The sequence below is a fragment of the Leucopleurus acutus genome (assembly GCF_964270905.1).
Source record: "Leucopleurus acutus genome assembly, chromosome: 3".
Classification (NCBI taxonomy): Eukaryota; Metazoa; Chordata; class Mammalia; order Artiodactyla; family Delphinidae; genus Leucopleurus; species Leucopleurus acutus.
Window position 1 is genome coordinate 402,406 of NC_139145.1, and position 23,022 is coordinate 425,427.

At 61.4% G+C, this 23,022-nt stretch overlaps 2 protein-coding genes across 2 annotated transcripts; one reads left to right on the top strand and one right to left on the bottom strand.

Moving 5' to 3' along the window:
- Nucleotides 1-562: 562 nt before the first annotated feature.
- Nucleotides 563-13,728, bottom strand: POLRMT (RNA polymerase mitochondrial; the record flags this gene model as incomplete). The annotated part of the gene is made up of 21 exons (XM_082835150.1): nucleotides 563-660; nucleotides 749-810; nucleotides 896-987; nucleotides 1,129-1,201; nucleotides 1,938-2,036; nucleotides 2,145-2,197; nucleotides 2,290-2,403; nucleotides 2,487-2,573; nucleotides 2,808-2,987; nucleotides 3,264-3,386; nucleotides 3,686-3,808; nucleotides 4,140-4,946; nucleotides 5,149-5,373; nucleotides 5,600-5,755; nucleotides 5,846-6,010; nucleotides 6,218-6,370; nucleotides 7,620-7,812; nucleotides 7,913-8,043; nucleotides 10,274-10,908; nucleotides 13,039-13,137; nucleotides 13,641-13,728. The coding sequence occupies 21 exons, from the start codon at nucleotides 13,726-13,728 to the stop codon at nucleotides 611-613; spliced, it is 3,708 nt and encodes a 1,235-aa protein (XP_082691276.1). The 3' UTR covers nucleotides 563-610.
- Nucleotides 13,729-19,945: 6,217 nt separating this feature from the next.
- FGF22 (fibroblast growth factor 22) lies at nucleotides 19,946-22,906 on the top strand (the record flags this gene model as incomplete). Its single annotated transcript, XM_082836485.1, is given in 4 exon segments — nucleotides 19,946-20,359; nucleotides 20,363-20,450; nucleotides 22,529-22,635; nucleotides 22,715-22,906. Coding segments are annotated over 4 exon segments (801 nt in total).
- Nucleotides 22,907-23,022: the final 116 nt, after the last annotated feature.

Sequence of the window (23,022 nt, forward strand, 5' to 3'; positions counted from 1 at the left end):
CCGGCGGGACACCCCCGCCAAGCCACCCATCGCCCTGAGCCCACCCACATTGCCCCTGCCCCCGGCGGCCCCGCGCGGGCGAGGGGGCTCCCTTCACCTCGGTGCCTCAGTTCCCCCAACTGTGAAGCGGGGACAGGCCGGCCGGGGCCAAGGGGAAGAGGGCCGTGGAGCCCCGCCCGCGCCCGCCCTCGCCCTCCAATGAGGATCTGTTTTTAAGTGCAATACTTAGCCCGCCGGCTTCCCGCTGCCCCCATCGCGCTCACGCAATAACCAGCCTGGTCCCTGTCCACGTGCGTCCGCGGTGACCGCCCCGGAGTGGGCACATATCACTCCCTCCAGCACCCCAGCGTGGGGGCGAGGCTGGGGGGGTCCCTGCCGTCATGGTGAATGTACTGACGAGCCGAGGCAGCAGCGCCCACCGCGCCCCCCACGCCCCACTAAGCCCCACGCCCCCATTCCGCGCAATAAACGACAGCATTGGCGCCCAGCCTGCCGCGTATGATCGCTCTGCCTGGACCCAGCGCGCAGCCCGCCCCTCCCCGAGGCAAGCAGCCCCCACGTGGTGACAGACCTTTATTCACACTAAAGTACAGGGAGGCAGCACGGGCCGTCAGCTGAAGAAGTACGTGGAGTGCTTCACCTGCTCCAGGTTGAATGTCCCTGCGGAGCAGAGCAGAAGGCTGGGGGCGGGCCCTGGGGAAGGCCCCGCCCCCAGCCCGGTGAGGGGCCGTCCATCCCTGGGCCTCACCTGTCTTGGGCACAGACAGCAGCGTGTCCATCAGCCTGGAGACCCAGATGCTCTTGGAGGTCCTGAGGGCAAAGGCCGGGTGGGGGTAAGGCTGGGGCGGCCTGGGGAGGGAGCGGCCTCTGCGGTGCTGGGCTGGGGGGGCCTCACCTGGGGTCGGAGCAGAACCGCTCGATCAGGAACCTGGACAGGTTGTGGAGAATGGGCTGGCTGTGCAGACGGACGAACTGCTCGCGACAGACCTGCGACGGGGTGGGGTGGGGGCATCAGCAGCCAGGAACCAGGCCCAAGGGGCAGGGGGACCGGGCTTCCCAGGTCAAGAGGGGATGAGGTCGGGGGCGCGAGAGCCGGGGGTGTCCGCCCTAGTGGGGGTGGGCCTGCACCTGGTTCATGACCGCAACGTCAGCGGCGTGGGTCCAGAAGCAGTCGTGCACCGAGACGAAGGTCAGGCCCTTCCTGCGGCAGCAGTGAGGGGCCCCCGTGGAGAGGCCACGCCTTGAGGTCCCCTCCCTCACAATCCACACCCCACCGCCGCCCAGCACTGGCCCAGCTCTCACCTCAAGCCCCTCCCCACCGCTCAGCCGGGGGGGCCCACTGTCCAGTGACGCCCACTCTCCTATCGCCCCTCATCCCCGCACACTCCAGCAGCTGTCTGTGCACCACACGTGCCCCTCAGCAGGCAAGTGACAAGTTCTCCTCTTAGGAAAAAGCCTCTTTGCCACCCTACCCCCAGCTGCCACCCAACTGATTCTCAGCTTCCCGTAGGGGATGGCTGAGGCTGGGCCCCATTTCCACCACAGGGCTCCATCCCAGGGGTCCCCGAGCCACCCTAGGGGGGCACAGGAAGAACACAGAACTCCCACAGCAGTCTGGCTCAGTGCGGCCACACCCCCCCCACAGGAGCAGCCGTTTCTAACAGAACCGTGAGAAACTAGACACCCTCTGCCTGCCCCGGCAGGTGCACACACGTCAAGAGCAGGCCACACAGCAGGCTGGGCCCGCGGACCCTCCGACGGCCAGCTGCACACTTGGAGTCCCTCCCCTGCCCAGTCAGCCACATCCCAACCCCTCCCTGCCTCGAGGCCTGTCGCCTCTGGGGCACCAGGTCCCCCAGACCCCCACAGCTTCGGTCCTCGCCTGACCCCATCCCCAGCGGGCGGCACCCACCGCGGGGTCCCCATCCCTGGTGCACCTGTAGCAGTGCAGGGCCGTGAGCATCATGTGCGAGGAGTCCAGTGAGTGGATGAAGTTGGGCGGGAAGCCGTTCTTCTGCTTCAGCGTGTTGGGCTTCCTGGGGGCGGGGTGCAAGGTGGGGGACTCTGGAGCCTCAGCCCGGCCCAACCCCAGTGGCCTCCCGGCCCAGGCGCCCCAGCCCTGCCCCCCCACCCTGTGCACTCACTGGCTGGTGTCCACGCTGCTGCTGAAGGTGAGGCTCTGGAGCCCGCCTTTGATCTGCAGGGTAGGGGCGGTAGGGGCAGGGGCGTTGAGTCCTGCCTGGCACGGCGGGGGGGGGGGGGGCGGGGCGGGGGGGGGGCTGCACATACCATGACCTTGGAGTCACGGTGGTAGGGCTGGATGATGGGGATGCCCAGGGGCGTGACCCACTCCACGGCCGAGCCCGTGTGGGAGATGAGCCGGGCGCTCTCGGTCAGCCAGCGCTGCAGGGACGGACACCGGGCTCAGGGGGGCCGGGTCTGGGGAGCCACGGCCAACGGGGGGCAGGGGGAGGATGAGGCCTCACCTGGATGGACCGGGTGCCCGAGAACATCTCCTGCAGGCTGTTGAACACCTGGCGCACGAGGTAGTGAGAAGCCTCCCACACGAAGTCCTGGGGAGAGGGTGAGGGGAGGGCGTGGGCGGGGCCCAGGTTCCCTCTACAACGCCTGATGGCCCTGGGCCAGTGACCTCGCGCACTCTGAGGGGGTGGGCTCGCTCCCATGGGTCCCGCTGGAGGACCCCACGGTGGGCAGAGACAAGACCCTGTGTCAGGACCGCCTGCTGCCCAGCGGCCACCTGCTACAGGACAATGGCCGGCAGGATCTGGAGTCTCGGCCCTGCGCACCTGGGGGAAGTCGTGGATCTCCCGGAGGCGCTTCTCGATCTGCAGGCGGCCCCCGTAGCGGGTGACCCCGTACACTACAGTCATCACCGTCTGCTTGACCACCTTGCGGCTGATGAAACCCTCCAGCACCTGGGCCACCTGCACACCCTGTTCGGCATCCTGCCTGCGGAACACCTCCACCTGTTGGAGCAGGGGTCAGTGGGCGGGGCATAAGTGGGCGGGGCATCAGTGGGCGGGGCCCTGCCCACCCAGAAGCCTCTCACCCCGAGGCTCCTTCTCTTCCCGTGGACCTCACCATTGCCCCCTCTGACACGTCCCCCAGGAACCCTGCCTGACTGCCAGGTCACCTGACAGTTGGCGGCCGTGGCAGTGGGGTCCACAGCACCCAGATGTTCGACAGACAGACCCTGGTGGGGCTGGGGGATAAGAGCAAGCGGGGGCGGGGTGGGTGCACACCTGTGCCGCCACCTCACTGTACACGTCCTGCGGCAGGTCCGAGGGCAACAGGTTGACGGAGGCGGCCCCCACGCTGTCCCGGCCCAGGGCGGCGTAGTGCTGCAGGCCGTTACAGGAGCCGTCCTGGGCGAGGGGTGGAAGAGTGAGGCGCAGGGAGCGAGGGGCGGGGCACGGCGAGCTCCAGGCTTCCCCAGCTCCGCTCACAGCGAGCTCCCTGGACCTCCCACAAAGCGGAACCGAGGCACAGAAGGGGGGGCGGCGTGCCTGCACAAGCTGCTCGCCGTGGGAGCACCAGCCTGTGCAGAGTGGGATGGCCAGGTGCCAGACACCCGGGCCATCCCGCGGCGCCTCAGCCCGAGTGAGACACCTCTGGCAGGGGCCCGCAAGGGCAGGATGCTCCACACCAGAGTCCCCTGGCTCACCTGGTGAACTGGGAAGTGGGAGACGTAGGCGGCGGGGTCGGGGGCGCGCACCGCCCGGGCGACCTCCATGCAGCAGGCCAGGGCTTGCCAGGGCTCATCCGCCTCCATCCACCACTTGCGGCCCTGCAGGAAGCAGCGGGCTGGGTGAGGCCAGCCCCGGCGGGGTCAGAGCCAGCCTGGGGGCACCTCCCGGGCGGCTCCAGGTGTCGTGGGGACAGGTGTGGACAGAGAACAGGAGTGACAGACCAGGGAGGGGCCAGCCTGGAGGGAGGCCTATTGCGGCATGGGAGGCTGCTGATGGCCCAGGACAGAGGGAAAGACAAGCAGAAGGGTGCCTGCGAAGAAGCACGGGGTGGGGGGTGCCTGCATGGGTCTGAGGTGGGTGCCGCGGCAGCCAGGAGAGCCAGACGGTCAGGGGTCAGGGCCCAGCTGCTGTCCTCCCCACGCCACCCACCGTCATGGGCCGGTCCGCCGAGTCCAGGATGTCCTCCATCAGCTCGTCCGCATAGTCCCGGCGTGCCTGCAGCGACTCGCGCTTCTTGAGCCCCGTGAGGTTGACCAGATGGATCTTGAGCCAGTTGAGGCCGTGCGGGCCGAGCGGGCGGCCCTGGGCGAACTCCAGCAGTGCGCGGGCCAGGTCGCTGCCCAGGTGGTTGAAATGCGGTGAGCAGGGATAGGTCCGGCCACGGAAGTCCATGTTGTGCGGCAGCCAGAAGACACGGTGCCGCAGGTGCCGGGCCAGTGACAGGCGGTACAGTGCATCGGCGCGCAGGCTCTGCATCTCCCGTGCCACCTTGAGGCGCCGGGCCAGCTCCCGCCGCATCTCAGCCTTTTCGGCAGGCGAGACCTCGGGTAGCAAGCAGCGCTTGGGAGCCCGACGGCCCTCCGGTGGCCGGGGGGCCTCGGAGGGCGGGGCGGGCACACCCAGGCGAGGGCAGCCCTTGTCAGCGAAGAGCTGCAGCACCAGGTCCAGCACGCGCCCGTTGACCCGCCAGGCACAGTTGCCCAGCTGGGTGAGGGCATCCAGGGCGCCGTGCAGCTCGGCAGGCGGGCAGCGCTCCAGCAGGAGCTGGTGCTGCTGGCTGCCCTCCACTGAGCGCATCATCTTGGTGGGGCTCAGCAGAAAGGCGCCCGAGTGGGGCGACGTCCAGGGCAGTGGTGGGCACAGCATGGGCACGTCCGTCGACTCAAAGGTCAGTGTGCGCTCTGCCGCCGTCTCCAGCAGCTGCGTGAAGGCCGGGTGAGGCTTCAGGATGCCGATCTGGGGGCGGGGCGGGCAGAGAAGGTCAGGGGGCTGCCCCAAAGGCCGTGGAGGAGGGCCCCGGGGTCCCCTCAGATGCCCTGACCCTGAGACCAGGTCTGGGGCCACAGCACAATTCTGGCAGGATCCCACCATGGCCCAGAGGCCCTGCACCACCCAGAGCCCACGGCCTCCTCGCACGCCCGTCCCCACAGTGGCCCACCTGGCGGAAGCTGCGGAAGGAGTACACGTGGTAGAGCACAGGGATGAGCGTGCCGGGGCTCCGGGGCGCTGCCAGGCTGCTGGGCATCTGCGCGGCCCGCACCAGCACCTCCGCCAGCTGCTTGCCCAGCTGCACCACCACTGACATGGGCCAGGGCTGCTCGTGGGGGGCCTCAGGCACCCCCAGTGCCTCCCAATGCTGCCGTGGCAGGCACGGTTCCGCCACCTGCGAGCAGGAGGGTGGCTCAGGGGGAGGAGAGTCTGGGTGCAGAGCTGGAGACCCCCACCCACCCCCAGGGAGGGGTGAGCTGACTGCTATCCCAGGATTAGGTGAGGAAAATGAGGTGGAGTCTGGGGGCAAATCCAGCCGCCTCAGGAAAGGGGAGAGGAGAGAGGGGAGGGGACCTCCGCTCAACGCCTGGATTTCCCCACCCAGGCTCCCTGGGCCTCACCTGGGTGTCGGAGGCCAGCAGGTGCAGGTACTTGGAGTAGCGCTGCTCCAGTTCCTGCACCTCGTTTCTGAGCTGCTTCCTCTTGAAGACGCGCAGACCCAGCTCGCGTGCCAAGAAGAGAAGTGACTCTCCCTGCGCGGGCAGCGCCTGCAGGGTCTGGAGGGCAGCGAGCGCCATGAGCCCCGCGCTCCGTGTGGAAGCCGCAGGCACACCCGCAGCAGCCCCTCCCCCCGGCCCCGTGCGCACCTGCAGCAGCATCCTCACAACCTCCTTCTCGCTGAGCAGGCACAGGTATGGGAAGAGTGAGAGGCGGCCTTCTCGAGCAGCGTGGGCCTCGCTCTCCTTGGTCTCTTGCAGCTCCCGGTACAGCGCCGTCCTCCATCGGGTGCGCAGGCCTGCCAAGGTCTTCCGCTGGGGGGAGGGGGTACACAAGGAGTCATCACCGTGCCCACCCAACCCTGCAGCCTGCGAGGCCCCAGCCCTATGCCTGGCAGTGCCTGGCTCAGTGGGGGGGGGGGCGGGGGGGGTGGTTGCCGTGCAGCCGGCCTCCCCCACGCGACCCTGCCCAGGCAGGGGACGCCCAGCTCAGCCGGAGCGGACCACCCCCCAGCCCCTTACCGCATGCAGGACCTCCTTGGTCAGCAGTGGAACCTTCTCCACGGACTCCACGGTGATGGTGGTGGCCATCTCCACGCGAAGCTGCTGTTGGAAGAGGCCCTGCAGCTCCTTCAGGGACAAGTGCAGCCTCGGGTAGGACACAGTGGGATCCTGCTGGTGGCAACAGGCTGGTGGTGAGGTGCCAGTGCCTGACCTCTCGACCTGAGTCCCCCAGGGTTCCATCCACACCCGAGGTCAAGAAGAGCAGCTGTCCACCGTACACATGCCAGGACCCCGCCTGCCCCCCCGGCAGAATCACAGTCATTTTCCCAAGTCTCCTGAAAACCATCCATCCTTAACGCTGCGGGGAGAGCAGGGCCCAGGACAGTAAGGCAACGATGCTGGTGTAGCAGCATCTGCTGGCCTTGCCAGGCGGGCAGGGTGCCCAGGAAGCCAGTGCGAGTCCCCGGGTGCTGCCGTTTTCTCTTTAAACTCGCCACTGTGTGAGCGTGTGACCCTTCCCAAAATAGACAAATTAAAAATAGCGAAACCCAACACACACACTGAGAGTCCAAAACATACATCTGCACAAAGACCTGTCCACAGCCACAGCAGCGCGGTTCACGATGCTTAAAAGCTAGAAACGACCAAAGTGTCCGTCAACAGATGATAGATAAACACAATGTGGTCCCTCCACACACGGGAACATCACTCAACCCTGAGAAGGGGTGAAGCCCTGACACTCGCTACAGCGTGGACGGACCCTGAGAACACGATGCTCAGTGAGAGAAGCCAGACACAGAAGGACACACAGGGTGTGATTCCACTGATGGGAAACGTCCAGAACAGGCCGATCCACAGACAGAGAGTTAGTGGCTAGTGGTTGTCAGGGGCTGGGGGTGGGGGGGGGGGAGGGGGGGTTGGGCGGGGAATGGGGACTGACTGCTGATGGGGACGGGCTTCCTTTTGGGATAATGGAACGTTCTGGAATTACACAGAGATCAATATACTAAAAAAAAAAAAAATACTGAATTACACTTTAAAAGGTGAACTGTAGAATAGGAGAACTATGTCCCAGGAAAAAGAAAAAACCCAGTGCCTCAAGATGTCATGCTCTACTCCACCCTGGGAGGTGGGTGTGGCCTCGCCCGCTGCCTGCCGCCTGCGGAGCTAGCTGTCCAGTCTTAGGGAGGGCACACAGGCCCTGCGACACCCCGACGCTCGGCCCACAGCTGCATCGCCACGTGGAAACCGAGGACGGTGCGGCATGGGCCCCCCACAGCAGCCTCCCTTCCGCCAGCATGGGGGTGGGTGGGGCCGACCCCGCCAGGAGAGACGGGAAGGGGCCAAGGCACCCGGAGACGGCAACCCCCCGCCCCGCCCCCCGCCCCCCGCAGATGCCAGGCCACAGGCCCCAGCTCACCTTGGCGTAGATCTCCCGGAGCAGCGGCGAGGTGTTGACCTGGGGCGGGGGCACGGGCGGCCGCGGGGGGGTGAAGGCGGGCTTGGCCTTGCGCACGGCCCGCAGGAGCTCAGCCCGCTCCTCGGCGCTCAGCGGCACAGCCGTGAAGAGCCCCTGCAGCTGTAGCCCGTCCTGCGCCATCTGCTTCAGGCACCTGCAGGGCACACACACCCGGCTCACAGCGCCAGTGCCCGGGGAGCCCCAGGGATCCCAGCCCCCAGCTCAGCCAGGCCACCCTACACCGACCCACCCACCTTCGGATGGTACCAGCATCCTGGTCCAGGCGCCCCATGCACTGCAGGGCAGCCGCGTAGGACTGCAGGTCCGGGGCGAGGCCGGCGTCTTTCAGCATGAAGAACACGTACATCAGCTCTTTGAAGGAGCCCTGGGGGAACCAAGCGGGGTGAGGGCCTGCGGGGGGGGGCTGGGTGTGGGCAGAAGGGAGGCCCCAGCTCGGCCCACAGTGCTCCCTGCTGCCCGCCCACTCCTCTACCCAGTTTCCCGGCGACCGGGCCTCCTTCCTCCACACAGGCCTCCCCGCTAACTTCCCCCGTGGTTTCTCCTCCAGCCCACTGGTGGCTCAGGGGAGATGCCACAGACCCTTCCAGAGAGAGGCATTCCCAGCACCCCGCCATGTGTCCTGCACCCTGTCTGACAGGTGCTGCCACCCCAGACCACGTGCCAGCAACTGGGTCCTAGGTGCTTGCCTGCACAGCCCGGGGTGGGGGGCAGGAAGGGGGGGCTGCTCAGTCCGGTAGTCACCAACCACAGCGGCCACTTAGCTTAGTTTAAATTAAATACTCGCTTCAGCAGCGACAGGACGCTGGAGCAGGTGAGGAACACTGGCAAAGTCACAGAAAGGCCTACTGGATGCTGCTGGTCCAGATTCAGCCCATCTATCCTACCTCTAAACACTCACAGTAGAAGGACTTCCCTGGTGGCGCAGTGGTTAAGGATCCTCCTGCCAACGCAGGGGACATGGGTTCGAGCCCTGGTCCGGGAGGATCCCACGTGCCGCGGAGCAACTAAGCCTGTGCGCCACAACTACTGAGCCTGCGCTCTAGATCCCACGAGCCACAACTAAGACCTGATGCAGCCAAATAAATAAATAAAAAGTGGAAACAACTTTTATTAAAAAAAAGAAAAAAAAAACTCACAGTAACGTCACCACCACCATGAAAACATGCATTCGAACCTTCACAGTGTTAAGCACACACATACATGGGGCTGGAGCCCTGGATTACAGCCCTCACTCCTCCCAAGATGGGAAACCCAAGGCTCAGAGGGAAGGGAGGGGTGTGGCCACAGGGAGCACGTGGCAGAACGGGACTAAACTCAGGTCTGGGTGGCAGCCAGGCCTGCCCAACACAGGCTGGCTGCCTAGGGCCCCCAAAACTCACATCCACCTGGAACCTCAGAAAAGGGCCTTATTTGGAAACCGGGTCCCTGCAGGTGCAGGGTGCAGTTAGGATGAGGTCAGTTAGATGAGGTCAGGTGCAGTTAGGATGAGGTCACACTGGAGGAGGCCGTGTGACCACTGAGGCAGAGATCAGAGGGACGCGGTCACAGCCCAAGGGACATCGCAGACCCAGGAGCTGGCAGAGGCACGAAGCACCCTCCCCTGGAGCCTCCAGAGGGAGGGGGGCCCTGCCACGCCCTGACCTCGGACGTCTGGCCGCTGGGACTAAAAGAAAACAAACTTTTGCTACTTTAAGCCTCCCAGTTTGTGTTCATTTGTTCGGCAGCCCCAGGAAGCTCATCTAATCAGAAATATGCTGCCGTAACAGGACGCTTTGTGGGGGGGACGGCAGAGGCCAGAGACCTGGGAAGGCAGACTAACTCCTGGAACTGAGTGCCCTCCTGCAAAGACAGTGCAGGCAAGAAGCCCCCCGTGACTGTCGCTGTGGAGGCCTTGGGAGCCTCCCAGCGCTATCAGGCAGCTCTGGGCCGCATTCTGTGCGTGAGTCAGCACAGCGAAGTCCCTGCCGCCAACCTGCCTTAGTGAGTTGCACCTGTGTCTCCACACAACTGTTTCCCTTGATTGCCCGGCACTAACGCTTTCCCTGCTGCTCCTCAAATGAGGTCGCAGACCCACGGGAGGGAGGGTGTCGGGGAAGTTTTCACAGCAAGGGCGCTTAAGCAACACTCTTAAGCAGCCACAGGTCAGAGGAGAAGTCGCAGGTGAAAACAGAAGACGTGGGAGAGGGAAGCAGCTAAAGTTGTTCCCAGAGGGAAATTCACAGCTGTGAATGTCTGCATGAAAAAGAAGGAGCCCACCTAGGAAACTCAAGACAAGAACAAGCTAGATGGAAAGCACTGAGGTCGCAGCCCCAGGGAGGCTCTGCAGCGCCCCTCGCGCTAGAGCCGTGGTCAAGTAACCAGAAGGAAATGCTCTGAACCAGAGCACAGCTTCTTCCTGCCCTTTTGGTCATTTTCACACTTTGCTTTGAAGGCCACGTGTGACTCATAATCGACAAGCCTAAAGAATTATTAAAACAATAAAAGACAAAGGCCTGAGCCCTGGAGCTAAAAGACAAGGGTTCGAATCTAAGTGCCCTCAAGTTGGCTTCTGCCTCCGACCCTGGGGCACTCGCTCCCTGGGCCCAGGCACTCACCTGGCGAGCCCAGCCGAGCATGACCATGTTGTACATGGAGAGCGTGAGCAGCCGCTGCTGCTGGGACTTGCTGTGGTGGGTGACCAGCACGTGGTGGGCCAGGGGCAGGTGGCCCGTGAGCAGGCAGCACTCAAAGAAGGACAGGAGCCTCTGCTGCTGGCCCTCCAGCCGCGACTCGGGGCCTCTGTCCGCCGGAGCCGCCGCCGCCTCGCTGCTCAGCCTGTGTGGGGCCTCCTGCAGCAGCTGTGCCAGCTGCTCCTCCCACGGGCTCCGGGGCGCCCCCTGCTCCCAGTGCTGCAGCTGGCTCGCCAGCTTCCTGCTCAGCAGCCGGGGCTCCAGGCGCAGCTGCTTTTGCCAGGCCCCCTTCTCCACACGCTTCTGCAGCTTCCCCTCCAGCCGCTGCTTGCGCTTCTCCATCAGCTGCTGATCGCTGTCCAGTTTCTGCGCCCAGCGGCTGCTGAGTGTGGCGGCGGCGCCCTTGGACCCGGCCCCCTTGGCCCCGGCCGGGGCCTGCCTGGGTGGCTGGGCGCCGCCAGCCTCCGGGGCTCGAGCCACGGCCACCCTCTTGGCCACCCTCTTCACCGTCACCTCTGCCATGCCCTCGGCCTGCAGCTGCCGCACCCGCGCCTTGAGCACTGTGGGGCAGAGGGCGAGACGTCAGGGGACCCCGCTGCCCAGGAGGCGACAGACCTCAGCCCCGTGTGTCTGCTGACCACCGACAACGTCCCTAGACTTACCTCGTTGGCCACGCACGCCCCGCCCACCCAACCAGCACCCATCCGCCCGAGCCACTCAAACCCAACGTCCCGAACAGGCTCCCGGTGTTGCCCACAACCTGCCTCTCTGCGTCTTCCCCCACCCCCGCCAAGCTCTATCCTTCCCAGCCTGACCAAAAGTCACAGGTCGTCTGCGACTCTCCCCCTCTACATGCAGCCCGTGAGCGCCTCCTCAGGGCTCTGCCTTCAAAATCCACCCGGGTGCCGGCGCCTCCCTGCCCCTCCCACCCCCACTCCATCCATAATGGCCTCAGGCCTTTGCACGTGCCATTACCCCCACACCCCACCACCCCACACACAGACAATTCACAGCCCGCCGCCGCCCTGCGCCACTTCAAGGACAGTCAGCTCTCAGGACCTGGGGCAGTTCTGTTCTACAGAGTTTCAGGCCACTGAGCTGGTGAACAGGGAACCACCACTCCCAGGCAAACACGGGGCTCCTGAGAGCCCGTGGTCATATTTCCACCAACAGGTCCACACATAACACTGTTTTGTGAGTTCTCACCTGAGATATCTTATTTCCTATGTATTGCTAATTCACTAACATTGAACTCACAGCCAACACTCCTACAACTCACCCCTCAACAAAGCTTGTCGAACACGCAGATTTTCTACAAAAGGCACGTCACAGCCCCGTTGAGCTGAGGAAACTAGACAGCACCCCAGCACCAGGTCTGGGGCCATTTTAAACTGCAGAAACACCAACGAACAGCACAAAATGCAAAAACGTGGCACCAGATACACCCTGAAAAGGATGCCTGTTGATAGGGCTTCGCCCGGCTCCACCTCAGCTGGGAAGGTGTGCATCGGCTTTGGGGTTACAAGTTCAGCTGGCAGGAGACTTTGCAAACACAGAATCCGCCAACGTGAGGACCAAGGGTATCCATCTCCTGCCTGCGCCTGTCTCACTACAACATCGGCCCCAGAGAGAGCTGGCCCAGAGCAGAAACACAGGCGTGGCCCTAGCCTCAGTGTCCGGAGACTCAGCAGACCCTTTCTGCACGTGTGGGAGAGTGGCCGGCGGCAAAGCGTCGGGCAGGACACGAGGCAGAAGCAGGATGTGGGCACAGGTTTCCCTTGGAGGCGGCCGCATCCAAGCCACCTGGGGGGTGACCCAGGACAGGCAGGTGCAAAGCTCCTGATGCCAGAAGCCGAGGAGGTAGGCAAAGGCCTGGAGGTCTACGGCCCTCAGTGGGGGTCTGGAGATTATTCTGTGAGAGAGGAAACAGTTGGACGGCTCAAGGCTGGGGAGTGAGATGAAGTGATTCAGATGTCCAGACCCTGGGCTTAGCTTTAAAATAATAAGATGGGTGAAAAACGAAAGAAGGTTGCTCTTGAAGCCCATGGGACCTGTGGCTTCAGATCTGCGTGTTTGGGGTTTTCTGAAATTAGGTGTTGTTTTTCAAAGCCTCCCCCACCCCACTCCTGGCTGCTGGACACACACTGGACGAGGGACAGGAGGGGAAGCGGGAGGCACTGGACGTCTGGGAGGGAGAGGACAGTGAGGCGGCGAGAAGGACAGATGCCCCCCTCACTTGCTACAGAGGCCGCCAGGACCTGGCTGTCCGTCCCAGGTGACAAGGACCACGAGTAGACCCCATCATGCGCCCAAGCCCAGGAAGCTGAGCCAGGACCACTGAGCTTGGTCATGTCACAGCTCAAAGCCCAGCTCTGCACGTGCAGCAGTGGGTGGCCTTGAGCCAGTCTCTCCAGCCACAGATCTGGGCCTCGACTGTCTCATCTGGAAAGGGGGAGCCCCTGCTGGGACGAGGGAACTACAAGAGCTCGCTGTGTACAGCACTCGCTTCACCGTGGGAGCCCTCGGACCACCAGAGAGCGGGACCCCATGAGTCACCCCACCTTACAGACTGACATCCCTTCTCACCGGGGTCCCTGTGGGGAACCAGGGAGGCGGCTCCCAGCAGCGCTGCCGACGGGGGGACAGCGAGGAAGGGGCTTCAAACCCCAAACCTCGGGGGTCAGGCTCACCCTCCAGCAGCTCGGCATGGCCCCAGTCCTTCCGGCGGTCCTGCTCACAAGGGCTGGCAGTCGAGCTCCTCTTACGGCCCCAGACGCCACCAAGGGCCCCTGCAGGAGAGACCAGGGAGGCTGAAGGAGGCGGGCATCAGGGGTGGGGGAGGGAGGGCCCTGACGGGGACAAAGGAACCCTAAAGGCAGTGGGAACTGTCAGTGGTCACCGGTCTCACACTGGAAAGAAACTAACAGGACAAAAGTGAAGGGGACACCACGGGCAAAGGAAAAAAGAAAACTGGGGCGTGGGGTGGAGGATAAAAGGTTCGTCGAACTAAGGCACAGACAATTCAAAGGTTAAAAACCCTAAACCGTAAACAGTGGGTCATGGGGCTCCAAAAGAAATCAAGGGTCGAAGATCAAAGTGCCCCGCCGACCCCTGTCCGGAGAGTGGGCCAAGGGCGAGTGAAATTGGGGTCGAGTCACTGGGTTCCCCAGAACTCCCAAGAGCAAAGGGCAAGGGTCGGAGGGAGCTGGATCCCGAGGGTCGAGAAACCAAAGGTCACAGCCGCGGGTGGGGGGGGGGGTAGGGCAGCGGTTCCGGGACTCCCCTTCATTACCTTCCTCGGCCAGGAGGCCGGGGGGTCCCGCCGGCCACAGGGCCCTCCCGAACCCCGCCGCGCCGCGGCCCCAGCGTACAGCTGACATGCCGCCAGCACGCGGAACCACCGCGCCGCCGCAACGCACATGCGCTGCCCGCGCCCGCCGGGAGTTGTAGTCCTATGGCCTACGGCGGCCGCGAAGGGACCATGCGCCTGGAGAGCGCGGGAGGAACCACAATTCCCAGGGGGCATCGGGGCGCCGGAGGCGGGAGGCATGCGCCGGTGGTGCCCGTTGATTGGCTGTTCCCTGTCGAGGTGGGGCGGGACAGAGCCGTTGCTTGGGCAACACTGCGAGAATCTAAGCCATCTTTGGGAGGACCCGGAACCTGGGTTTTGTTGTTGTTGTTTAAGGAATAGTCGCCAAATAATTAGGACAGCGTTCTGCAATTTAGAGATTCCTATCCGCGATCTTCATTGATCCAAAGATAGCTCTGGGGAGGGAACTATTACTATCTCCCGTTTATTGTGGAGGAAGCTGAGGTTCAGAGAGGTCAATCAGGTTCCCCAAAGACACACAGCACGAATGTCAGAGAGACTGGAATGAAGGCCCACATCCGTCTGACTCAAAGCCGCAGAGCCAACGGTCAGCTGGATCATTGTGTTTCCTGGACATTTCCCTCATTCACTCTTTCTGGCCTCAGTTTACCCACTAGTTCCCAAGGCCAGGGACGGAGTGGGGCAGAGAGCGCAGACTCACCTCTAACTAAGTTGACTTGATGACAAGTGGAATGAAATAATGCCTGGAGCATCTCAGCCCTGGTCTCCAGGGAGATCCCACTCAGGAGTAAGCAGGGCCAGAACTTTAGAATCAGACCTGGAAGGCATGCCTCACCTTATCGTTCAGTTGGGGAAACTGAGGTCAGGGGAGGGAGCGTCTTCTCTGGGATCGGCTGGTATGTGAAGGGTGAGAATAGGCACACATGGTGTAACTGCGCTGCAGGCAGCAATCAAAGTGAGTACAAAGGCCTGAGAGACAGGAAAGTTGGAATTGGAGCAGTGTTTGGGAGAGAGGAAGCAGAGACAAAGGTGGAAGGGTGCTCAGGGGCCAGACCACGGCGGGCCTTAGGGGCCTCAGCTCAAGCTGCCACCTGTCCCCAGTTGCTCAGACTTCAGTCTCCCCACTACCCAGAGTGGAGGCCGGACCTGTACTCTGGAAGGGCCAGACTCCTAGGTCTGGACGCCTCTCGCCAGCACATTCCAGATGCAGCTGCCCACGCGGGCCTGTGCACTGTGATGCCACCAGCTGGGAATGTTTTCAACAGACAGCAGCATCCTCCCGAAACCGCCCCAATCCACCCCAAGATGCCCCGGGGGGCCGTGACCTCAGACCTGGCTCATATCTAGGGTTTCCTTCCTGGCCTGGTGGGGGAGGGGGTCACTGAATCAGCTGGCCCTGGCTCCCCCAAGACCTAGAGACATCCCCTCGTATCCCTGCAGTCTGGCGGAGCCAGGAGCCTGGACTGGAAGCCAAGACTTCTGAATTCTTTTGCCTCAGTTTCCTCTTTTACTCTCTGGGACGTCAGATTCCCTAAACCAGTATCTCCCCAAGAGCTGGATCCTGGATCTTGGCGGTGAGGAAGCCATTCTCCTTTCAGTCCCTGCTCAAACACAGGCGGTCTCAATTGGTGCCACCTGCGTGTTACCCCTGCGTCTCAGCTCCCGGGCTGGGGTCCTGCCAATCGGAGACTTTTGTCACATGGTCTCTTCTCTTTGTATTTCTTCTTACAGCTTATTGTCAATGTGTCAATGTATGGCACTGGTTTTCCACTCCTGATGAGGATATCAAATTTCCTTGTAAAACTTAAGCATGAAAATACGAATAACACACGAGACAAGTGGAGACAGATGTCCTTAAGAGGGGGTCATGGCATCGAGACGTTGGGGTTTGGGCAAGACTGTGTTTCAGAAGCTGTTCGCGTGTGCTGGGTTCTTCCCCAAAACTTTTCACCCAAATTGAACGAGGAGACGATCAGGTGAACTTAGGCTGTGAGACATTCTGTGAGACTTCAGAAGTGTTGGGGGGAGGGGAGGGATAAACTGGGAGACTGGGATGGACATACACACACTACCATACATAAAACAGAAAACTAGTAAGGACCTACCATGTAGCACAGGGAACTCTACTCAGTACTCTGTAATGACCTATACGGGAAAAGAATCTAGAAAAGAGTGGATATATGTATATGCATAGCTGATTCAGTTTGCTCTACACCTGAAACTAACACAGCATTGTAAATCAATTATACTCCAAGAAAAAATTAATAATAATAAAAAAAAGGAGACGTGTTGAGGAAGGCAAGGAATGCTCTCTAAATGGAAAGACACGGCATCAGATTCTGGGGCCACTGTAACAAACGACCACAAACTTGGTGCCTAACAACAGAAATTAATCCTCTCATATTTCTGGAGACAAGACATCCAAAATTAGTATCACTAGGATGAAATCAGGGTGTGGACAGAGCCGTGACCCATCTGGAGGCTCCCGGGGAGGGTCCTTACTGCCTCTTCCAGCTTCTGGGGCTCCAGGCGTCCTGGGCTTGTGGCCATGTCCCTCCCGTCTCTGCCTTCGCCTTCACGTGGCCTCTCCTCCGTGTCTGTGTCTCTCATAAGGGTACTTGTGACTGCATTTAGGGCCCCTAGGATGATCTCATTTGAAAATATTAATGTAATGGCTGCTGCCAAGACTCTTTATCCAAATAAGGTCAGATTCACAGGTTCTGGGGATTAGAATGTGGACACATGTTTGTGGGTCTTTATTCAGCCAATCGCAGAGACAAAGGGAGAACAGAAGGCACTGCATGTGCCCTACCCAGGTTTGGCATGAGAAAAAAATGTATTCAAGGACATAACGGTGACAAGAGGGGGCATTTGAGCGTGGATGAGGAATGAGGTTGCCGCTTGGCTATGACGGAGGACCTTGACATTAGAAGACTCGTCCGGGAATTCCCTGGCGGTCCAGTGGTTAAGACCCCTCGATTTCACTGACAAGGGTCCAGGTTCGATCCCCGGTCGGTGAAATGTGATCCCCAGCTGCATGGCACAGCCAAAGAAAAAAAAAAAAAAAACTAGTCCGACCATTTCTGAGGCTGCCTCTCAAATACTCACGTACATAAAAAGACCACACGTGTGTATTTTTCAGGTAGAACATGAACAGTGCACACATCAAGAATACAGTCACGGGACTTCCCTGGCGGTCCAGTGGTTAAGACTCTGCATATCCAATGCAGGGGGCGCGGTTCCATCCCTGGTCAGGGAACTAAGATCCCACAGGCCGCATGGGGCGGCCAAAAAGAAAAGAAAGAAAGAATACAGTTCAATTAATTTTCCAGGACACAGGGGTGTTCCAAAGAATACCCAGCCCCTGAAACCCCCTCATGTCCCATATCATTGCCCCTGAGGGCGACACCCATCGGACAGTTCACACCATGGGTTGGTTTTCCAGAATGTCCCATAGCTGGACATCTATTGTGTCTGACTGCTTCTCCTCATTCTGTCTCAGTCATCCACATTGTTGTGTATTCAGTGGGTTACTCTTTTTCTTGGCTGCATAGTACTCCCCCGTGAGTTTGCTGCAGTGTATTTACCCATCCTCCAGCTGACGGAAATCAAAAATAATATGTAGAACTGGGGACTCCCGCAACAGGGCGTTAATTGTGCTGTTCTTACAACTTGTCTGTAGGCTTGACGTCTTCCAGAAAACCACAGGGAGATACCTCTGTACCCAACTAGGATGGCTGCAGTCAAAACGATGGCCAATCACAGCTGCTGGTGAAGAGGTGGGAACACTGGAGCACTCGTACACAGCTGGTGAGAATGTGAGATGGGGCAGCTGTTGTGGAAGACGTTCTGGCAGCTCCTCAAAAAGCCAACCGGGCTTCCCTGGGGCACAGTGGTTGGGAGTCTGCCTGCCGATGCAGGGGACACGGGTTAGTGCCCCGGTCCGGGAGGATCCCACATGCCGCGGAGCGGCTGGGCCCGTGAGCCATGGCCACTGAGCCTGCGTATCCGGAGCCTGTGCTCCACAACGGGAGAGACCACAACAGTGAGAGGCCCGCGTACCGCAAAAAAAAAAAAAAAAAAAAAAAAAGCCAACCATAGAATCACTATGTGACCCAGCAGTTCCACTCTTGGGTATATACATGAGAGAAATGGCGACTTATGTTCACACTTAAACTCGTACACGTCCGCAGTAGCATGATTCACGACAGCCAAAAGGCAGCAACAACCACGTGTCCAGCAATGGATGATGGGTAAACAGAATATGGTCCCTCCACACATGGGAGCATCACTCAGCCATGCGAAGGGGTGAAGCCCTGACACTTGATACATGTGGATGGAAGTTGAACACGACGCTCAGTGAGAGAAGCCAGACACAGAAGGACACACAGGATGTCTGTCAGTCCATTGATGGGAAACGTCCAGAACAGGCAAATCCACGGAGACAGAGAGTAGATTCGTGGTTGTCAGGGGCTGGGGAGGGGATGAGGGTAACTGCTGATGGGGACGGGGCTTCTCTTTGGGGTGATGGAATGTTCTGGAACTAGACAGAGGTAAGCATTGACAACTCTGTACTGAAAGCATTAATTGCACAATTTCCTGGGTGAACTGGGTGGCATGTGAATTGTATTTCAGTGGAGCTGTTGCAAAAAGCACCTGGGGCGCAACTCTCTCCTCAGGCGTGGGTCCCCTCCGGTCATACAGGGCCCTGGATCTTGTCCTCCTGGCAGGTGGGGTGGGGACAGTCTATGAAGGGAAGACCAAGCTTCTAGCTGGTGGGAGTGGAGGTGTTATTCCGAGTACCCAGTGAGGTTGTGGATTATCTCATTCCATCCTTCCAGCCTTCCCTCTCCTGGCCTATTTTCCACAGGAGGAGGCAAGGCTTGGGGAGGTGATGCCTGCAGGCCAGTCCCCTGGGTGCTGGCCTCAGGGCTCTGAGTGTGGGGAGACAGTCCGGGCTGGACCCCTATCTCAGTCCTGGGGTCCTGGGCTTGGATGTCTGCCACACCCCCTGCGTGGCCCTCCTGGGGCCAGGAAGGGGGATCGGGGAATCCCTGGAGCCACCAGGAAGGCATCCCGGCGACACCGTCTGGCTGGACCGGTTGGCCCCCCAGCGGTCCATCAGGGCAGGGTTGTCACCTTGTCCTCACCCCGGTGCTATTTAAAGGTGCCACCTGCATCCATGGCTGTAGAATTGAGCCACCAGGAGCCAAAAGGCAGGGAGCCCTGGGATGTGTCCTGTGTGGGGCCTTGGGGAAATCCCTGCCCCTCCTGGGCCTTGGCTCCCCCACCTGTCAATGATGTCGCTTAGCTCTGAGTCTGTGGAGGTTTACTGCACTCACCTCGCAGGGCCCAGGGCACTGGGTGGGTGTGTCTGTAACAGGGTGGCCCCATTCCTACCACCTTGGACATGCAGAGACGGATGCTGGGGACAGGGTGCTGGCCTTGGTCATCAACCCGGTCCCCATCAGCTGGCCTCGGACATGCCCAACTGTCCATCCTCCCATCGGCCACCTTGCCGCCCAACACCCGTGTGCACAGCATATGCTCCAACAGTTCCCCTGCCCCTCCACCCACACTTTCCCCCAGGCCCACCGCTCAGCGAAGCCGCATGCCCCCTGGGCCTGATTCTCAGGAAGCTCTAGTTTGAAGGGTAGACAAGCCCCCCGGGGCATTCCCTGTTCAGGGGCCTGGCTGGCAAGGACAGGCACTCGGGCCAGAACTTCCACCCCAACCTCTGACCCCTAGGCAGCTCCGTCTCTCCCTGTCTCTCTGTCTCTCACACATCTGTCTGTCTCTGTCTCTGTCTCAGCCATCTCCGCCTGTGCAGTCTCATAGACTCTGTCCCTCCAACTTAGTCTCTGTCTATCTCTGCCTCTCAGTCTCTTGTCTCTTTCTCTGTTTCTGGCTCTTTTTTTTTTTTACCCTTTTAAAAAATTGATGTGTAGTTAATTTACAATGTTGTGTTAGTTTCAGGCGTACCGCAAAGTGATTCAGTTATACATATATACTATTCTGTTTTGGATTCTTTTCCATTATAGGTTATTACAAGACCTGTGCCGTACACCTGGCTCTGTCTTTATATCTCTCTGTCTCTGGCTCTGTCTCTCCCTCTCTTTGGCTCTGACTCCCGCCGTGTCCCTGTGGCCCGCCTCTCTCACACTCCTGCAGCCCCTGCAGGCCAATCTGGCTACTCACGGACAAGCACCGCCCTCCCCGCCCCGCAAGGCAAACAAACACGCGTGGAGGCCGGAGTGTTTTCCCGAATGGGCCCCGCCCTTGTACTGGCCCCACCCCCGTGGGGAGTCATCCCGCCCCCTGCGGCTCTGGCCCCGCCCCCCAGGAGCCGCATTGGCCTGTCCCAGACTCTGCAGGGCGGCCAGGCCGCCCTGACCACGGCCCCGCCCCGCATCCTGGCCCACCCACTGTGGCTCTGGCCCCGCCCCCGAGGCGCCCTATTGGCCCCGTCGGGCACTCTGCCCCCCATCTCGCAATGGCAGAGCCGCGGACGCGCGCGGGGAGTCAAGACCAGGCGGCGGCGAGCGGGGCGCGGGGCCATACGCGGCCGCCTGTGGCTGGGCCTGGCGTGGCTACTGCTGGCACGGGCGCCCGGCGCCGCGGGGACCCCAAACAGTCCGCGGAGACCACGCAGCTACATGCATCTGGAGGGCGACGTGCGCTGACGGCGCCTCTTCTCCTCCACCCACTTCTTCCTGTGTGTGGACCCCAGCGGCCACGTGCAGGGCACCCGCTGGCGCGACAGCCCTGACAGTGAGTAGCCGGGGGCGCTGCGCGGGGGCAGGGGTACAGGGCAGATAGGCGGACAATAACAGCAAAGGCAGCAGTAGCAGTAGTAGCAGCAGTGAACTGGGCCCTCTGTCACTTGAGGGAGGGTCCGGAGGCTTCTCTGGCCGCGTGGCGTCAGCCAAGTCATTTCCTGACTGGGGCCTCAGTTTCCTCAACTGTAAAATGGGGTCCAACTCACTTGGAAGGAGGGTTGGACAGTTGGGGTGAAGGTCACAGGGGAAGCTCCCAGCTCTGGTCCTGGCTCAGCAGAAGGGTCTTTGTGAGATAATTGACGTTGGGGTCACGGGACCCATTTACAGAGGGGAAGCTGAGGCTCCCGGAAGGGCCCCCGTGGGCCCAGTACATAATGAGATGGGGGCAGAGCTGGGTCTGAACTCTGAACTCCCCACCCTGCAAAACAAAACTCAGGACCTGCCGGAGTTGGGGACCCCTCTGTGTCTTCCTAGACACCCATTTGGCAGATGAGGAAACTGAGGCACAGAGAGGGCAAATGACCTGCCTGAGGTGGGAGGTGGGGACATGGAGCTAGGGCTCCAAAGTGCCCAGAACCTCATCGAGTTGGAGTCATATCCCTGCTGCCCTGCCCAGCAAACAGTAGGTGCTCAATAAGTGTTTGTGGAATGTATGAGGCAAGAGGAGATGAAGGGACAAAGAAGGAGAAGGAGGAGGTTGGTGATAAGTGGGAGGCCAGGGCGGTCGGTGACCCCAGGCTTGTCTCAGTCTCCCCCCACATTTTTGAGGCTGGGCAGGGGAGCGGGGGAGCCGAGCCATTGCCGGCCACTGCCTGAATCACCACCATTAGGGCAGATAATCACCCCTGCCCTTCCCACCTGCTTTCATCTGGGGCTCTCAAGGCCCTCATTAGGCTAACTGGACGAGGGCAAGGACAGGGGGAGTGGCTGGGCCGGTTGCTCAGTGCTGGGCCTGGCCAGGAAGGGTGGCCTCGGGCTCGGGGTGAGGTCTGGCTCTGCTGGGTGACCTGGGACAGTCAGTGCTTCTCTCTGAGCCTCGGTTTCCCCATCTGGGCAGCGATAAGGGTGACAATGAGGAGGTGGGCTTGAGTTGAGCCTCATAAAGAAGGAGCTGGCCATGCACAAGAGGAGCTGAGTGCCTGACCCAGGAAATAGCAGGTGCAAATGTCCTGTGGGACATGAGGTGAGCTGCCCGTCACCTGAGGCATCCAAGTCCAGAGTGAACACCAGAGGGCAAGGCCTTGACTCCAGATTAGGCCCCAGTGCCTGGGTGTGGCTCAGAGAGTGTGGGCTGGGGCTTGTCCCCCAGCTCTGCTTCACTGGATAGGAAACATCAGCTCAGATGGGGCAGGGCTCGCCCAGGGTCATCCATCCACAGACAGGGCCCGAGAAACTGGCTCTGCCACTTCTCAGGCCTCAGTTTTCCCCTGTGGGAAGTGGGCACGGTCCACACCTCCCTCCAGGGGCTGCTGTGTGGGCTTGGTGGGATACAATGCCTGGCATACAGTTGGCACTCAAGCAGTGTTAGCGGGTATCACGGATGCGAACACACTGTGCTTTAAACACCCTGTGTCCCACCCCCAGGCCGTTGCCTGGGCCGTACCTCCTGTCTGGAATTGTCTCCCCCATAACGGGACACGGCCGTGGCTAGCCGAGCTGTCAGGGTCGTTGCCGGGGGTCTACATCTGATAGCAGCAGCTCACCTGGCAGGCACGCACCTCCTCTGGCTTGGTTTTCTCATCCCTGACTAACGGGGCCCTCCCCTGGGCTCCCCGTTGCCCTCCAGAGAAAACCCTGAGCTCTCCCCAATGACTTCCCCCGACCCATCAGGGCCAGTCCTGCCTCAGGCCTTCCCCCTGGCCTGGTGTCCTTCCTCCCCCACCCCGTCACTCCCACGGCCACGGCCACTCCCACGGACCTGCGTGGTCCCTGGTGCATCCCCACGCCCAGCACAGGGCCAGGAGCACGGTAGGTGCTTGGGGAATGTTCCCCACACGAATGAATGAATGAAGAGCGGGGTGGGTGGGCAAGTGGGTGGTGGGCGGGCCCTGACCCAGCCCCTCCCCGCAGGCGTCTTCTTCGAGATGCGCTCCATCCGCGTGGGCGTCGTGGCGCTCAAGGCCGTGAACACCGGCTTTTATGTGGCCATGAACCGCCGCCGCCGCCACTCCGGGTCGGTGAGTGCAAGTGCGCGGGGCGGGCTGGGGTGCGTGGGGCGCGCCCGAGTGGGGGCGTGGCCAGGGGCGTGGCCAGGGCCGCTGTGAGCGGGTCTGCGCTAAGTTCCGGGAGCGCATCGAGGAGAAGGGCTACACCTACGAGTCCGTGCCCTGGCGCCACCGCGGCCGGCCCATGTTCCTGGCGTTGGACGGGCGGGGGGCCCCGAGGCGCGGGGTCCGCACGCAGCGACACCACCCGTCCACGCACTTCCTGCCCGTCCTGGTCTCCTGAGGCCCAGGATCCATGAGTGACGGCTGGACCGAGATTCCAGGAGGCGCGCGAGCCGGGCGGGCAGCTGAAGACCGAGGCCGGGGAAGGCCCGATCCGGGCGAGCCCGTGTCTGGTTA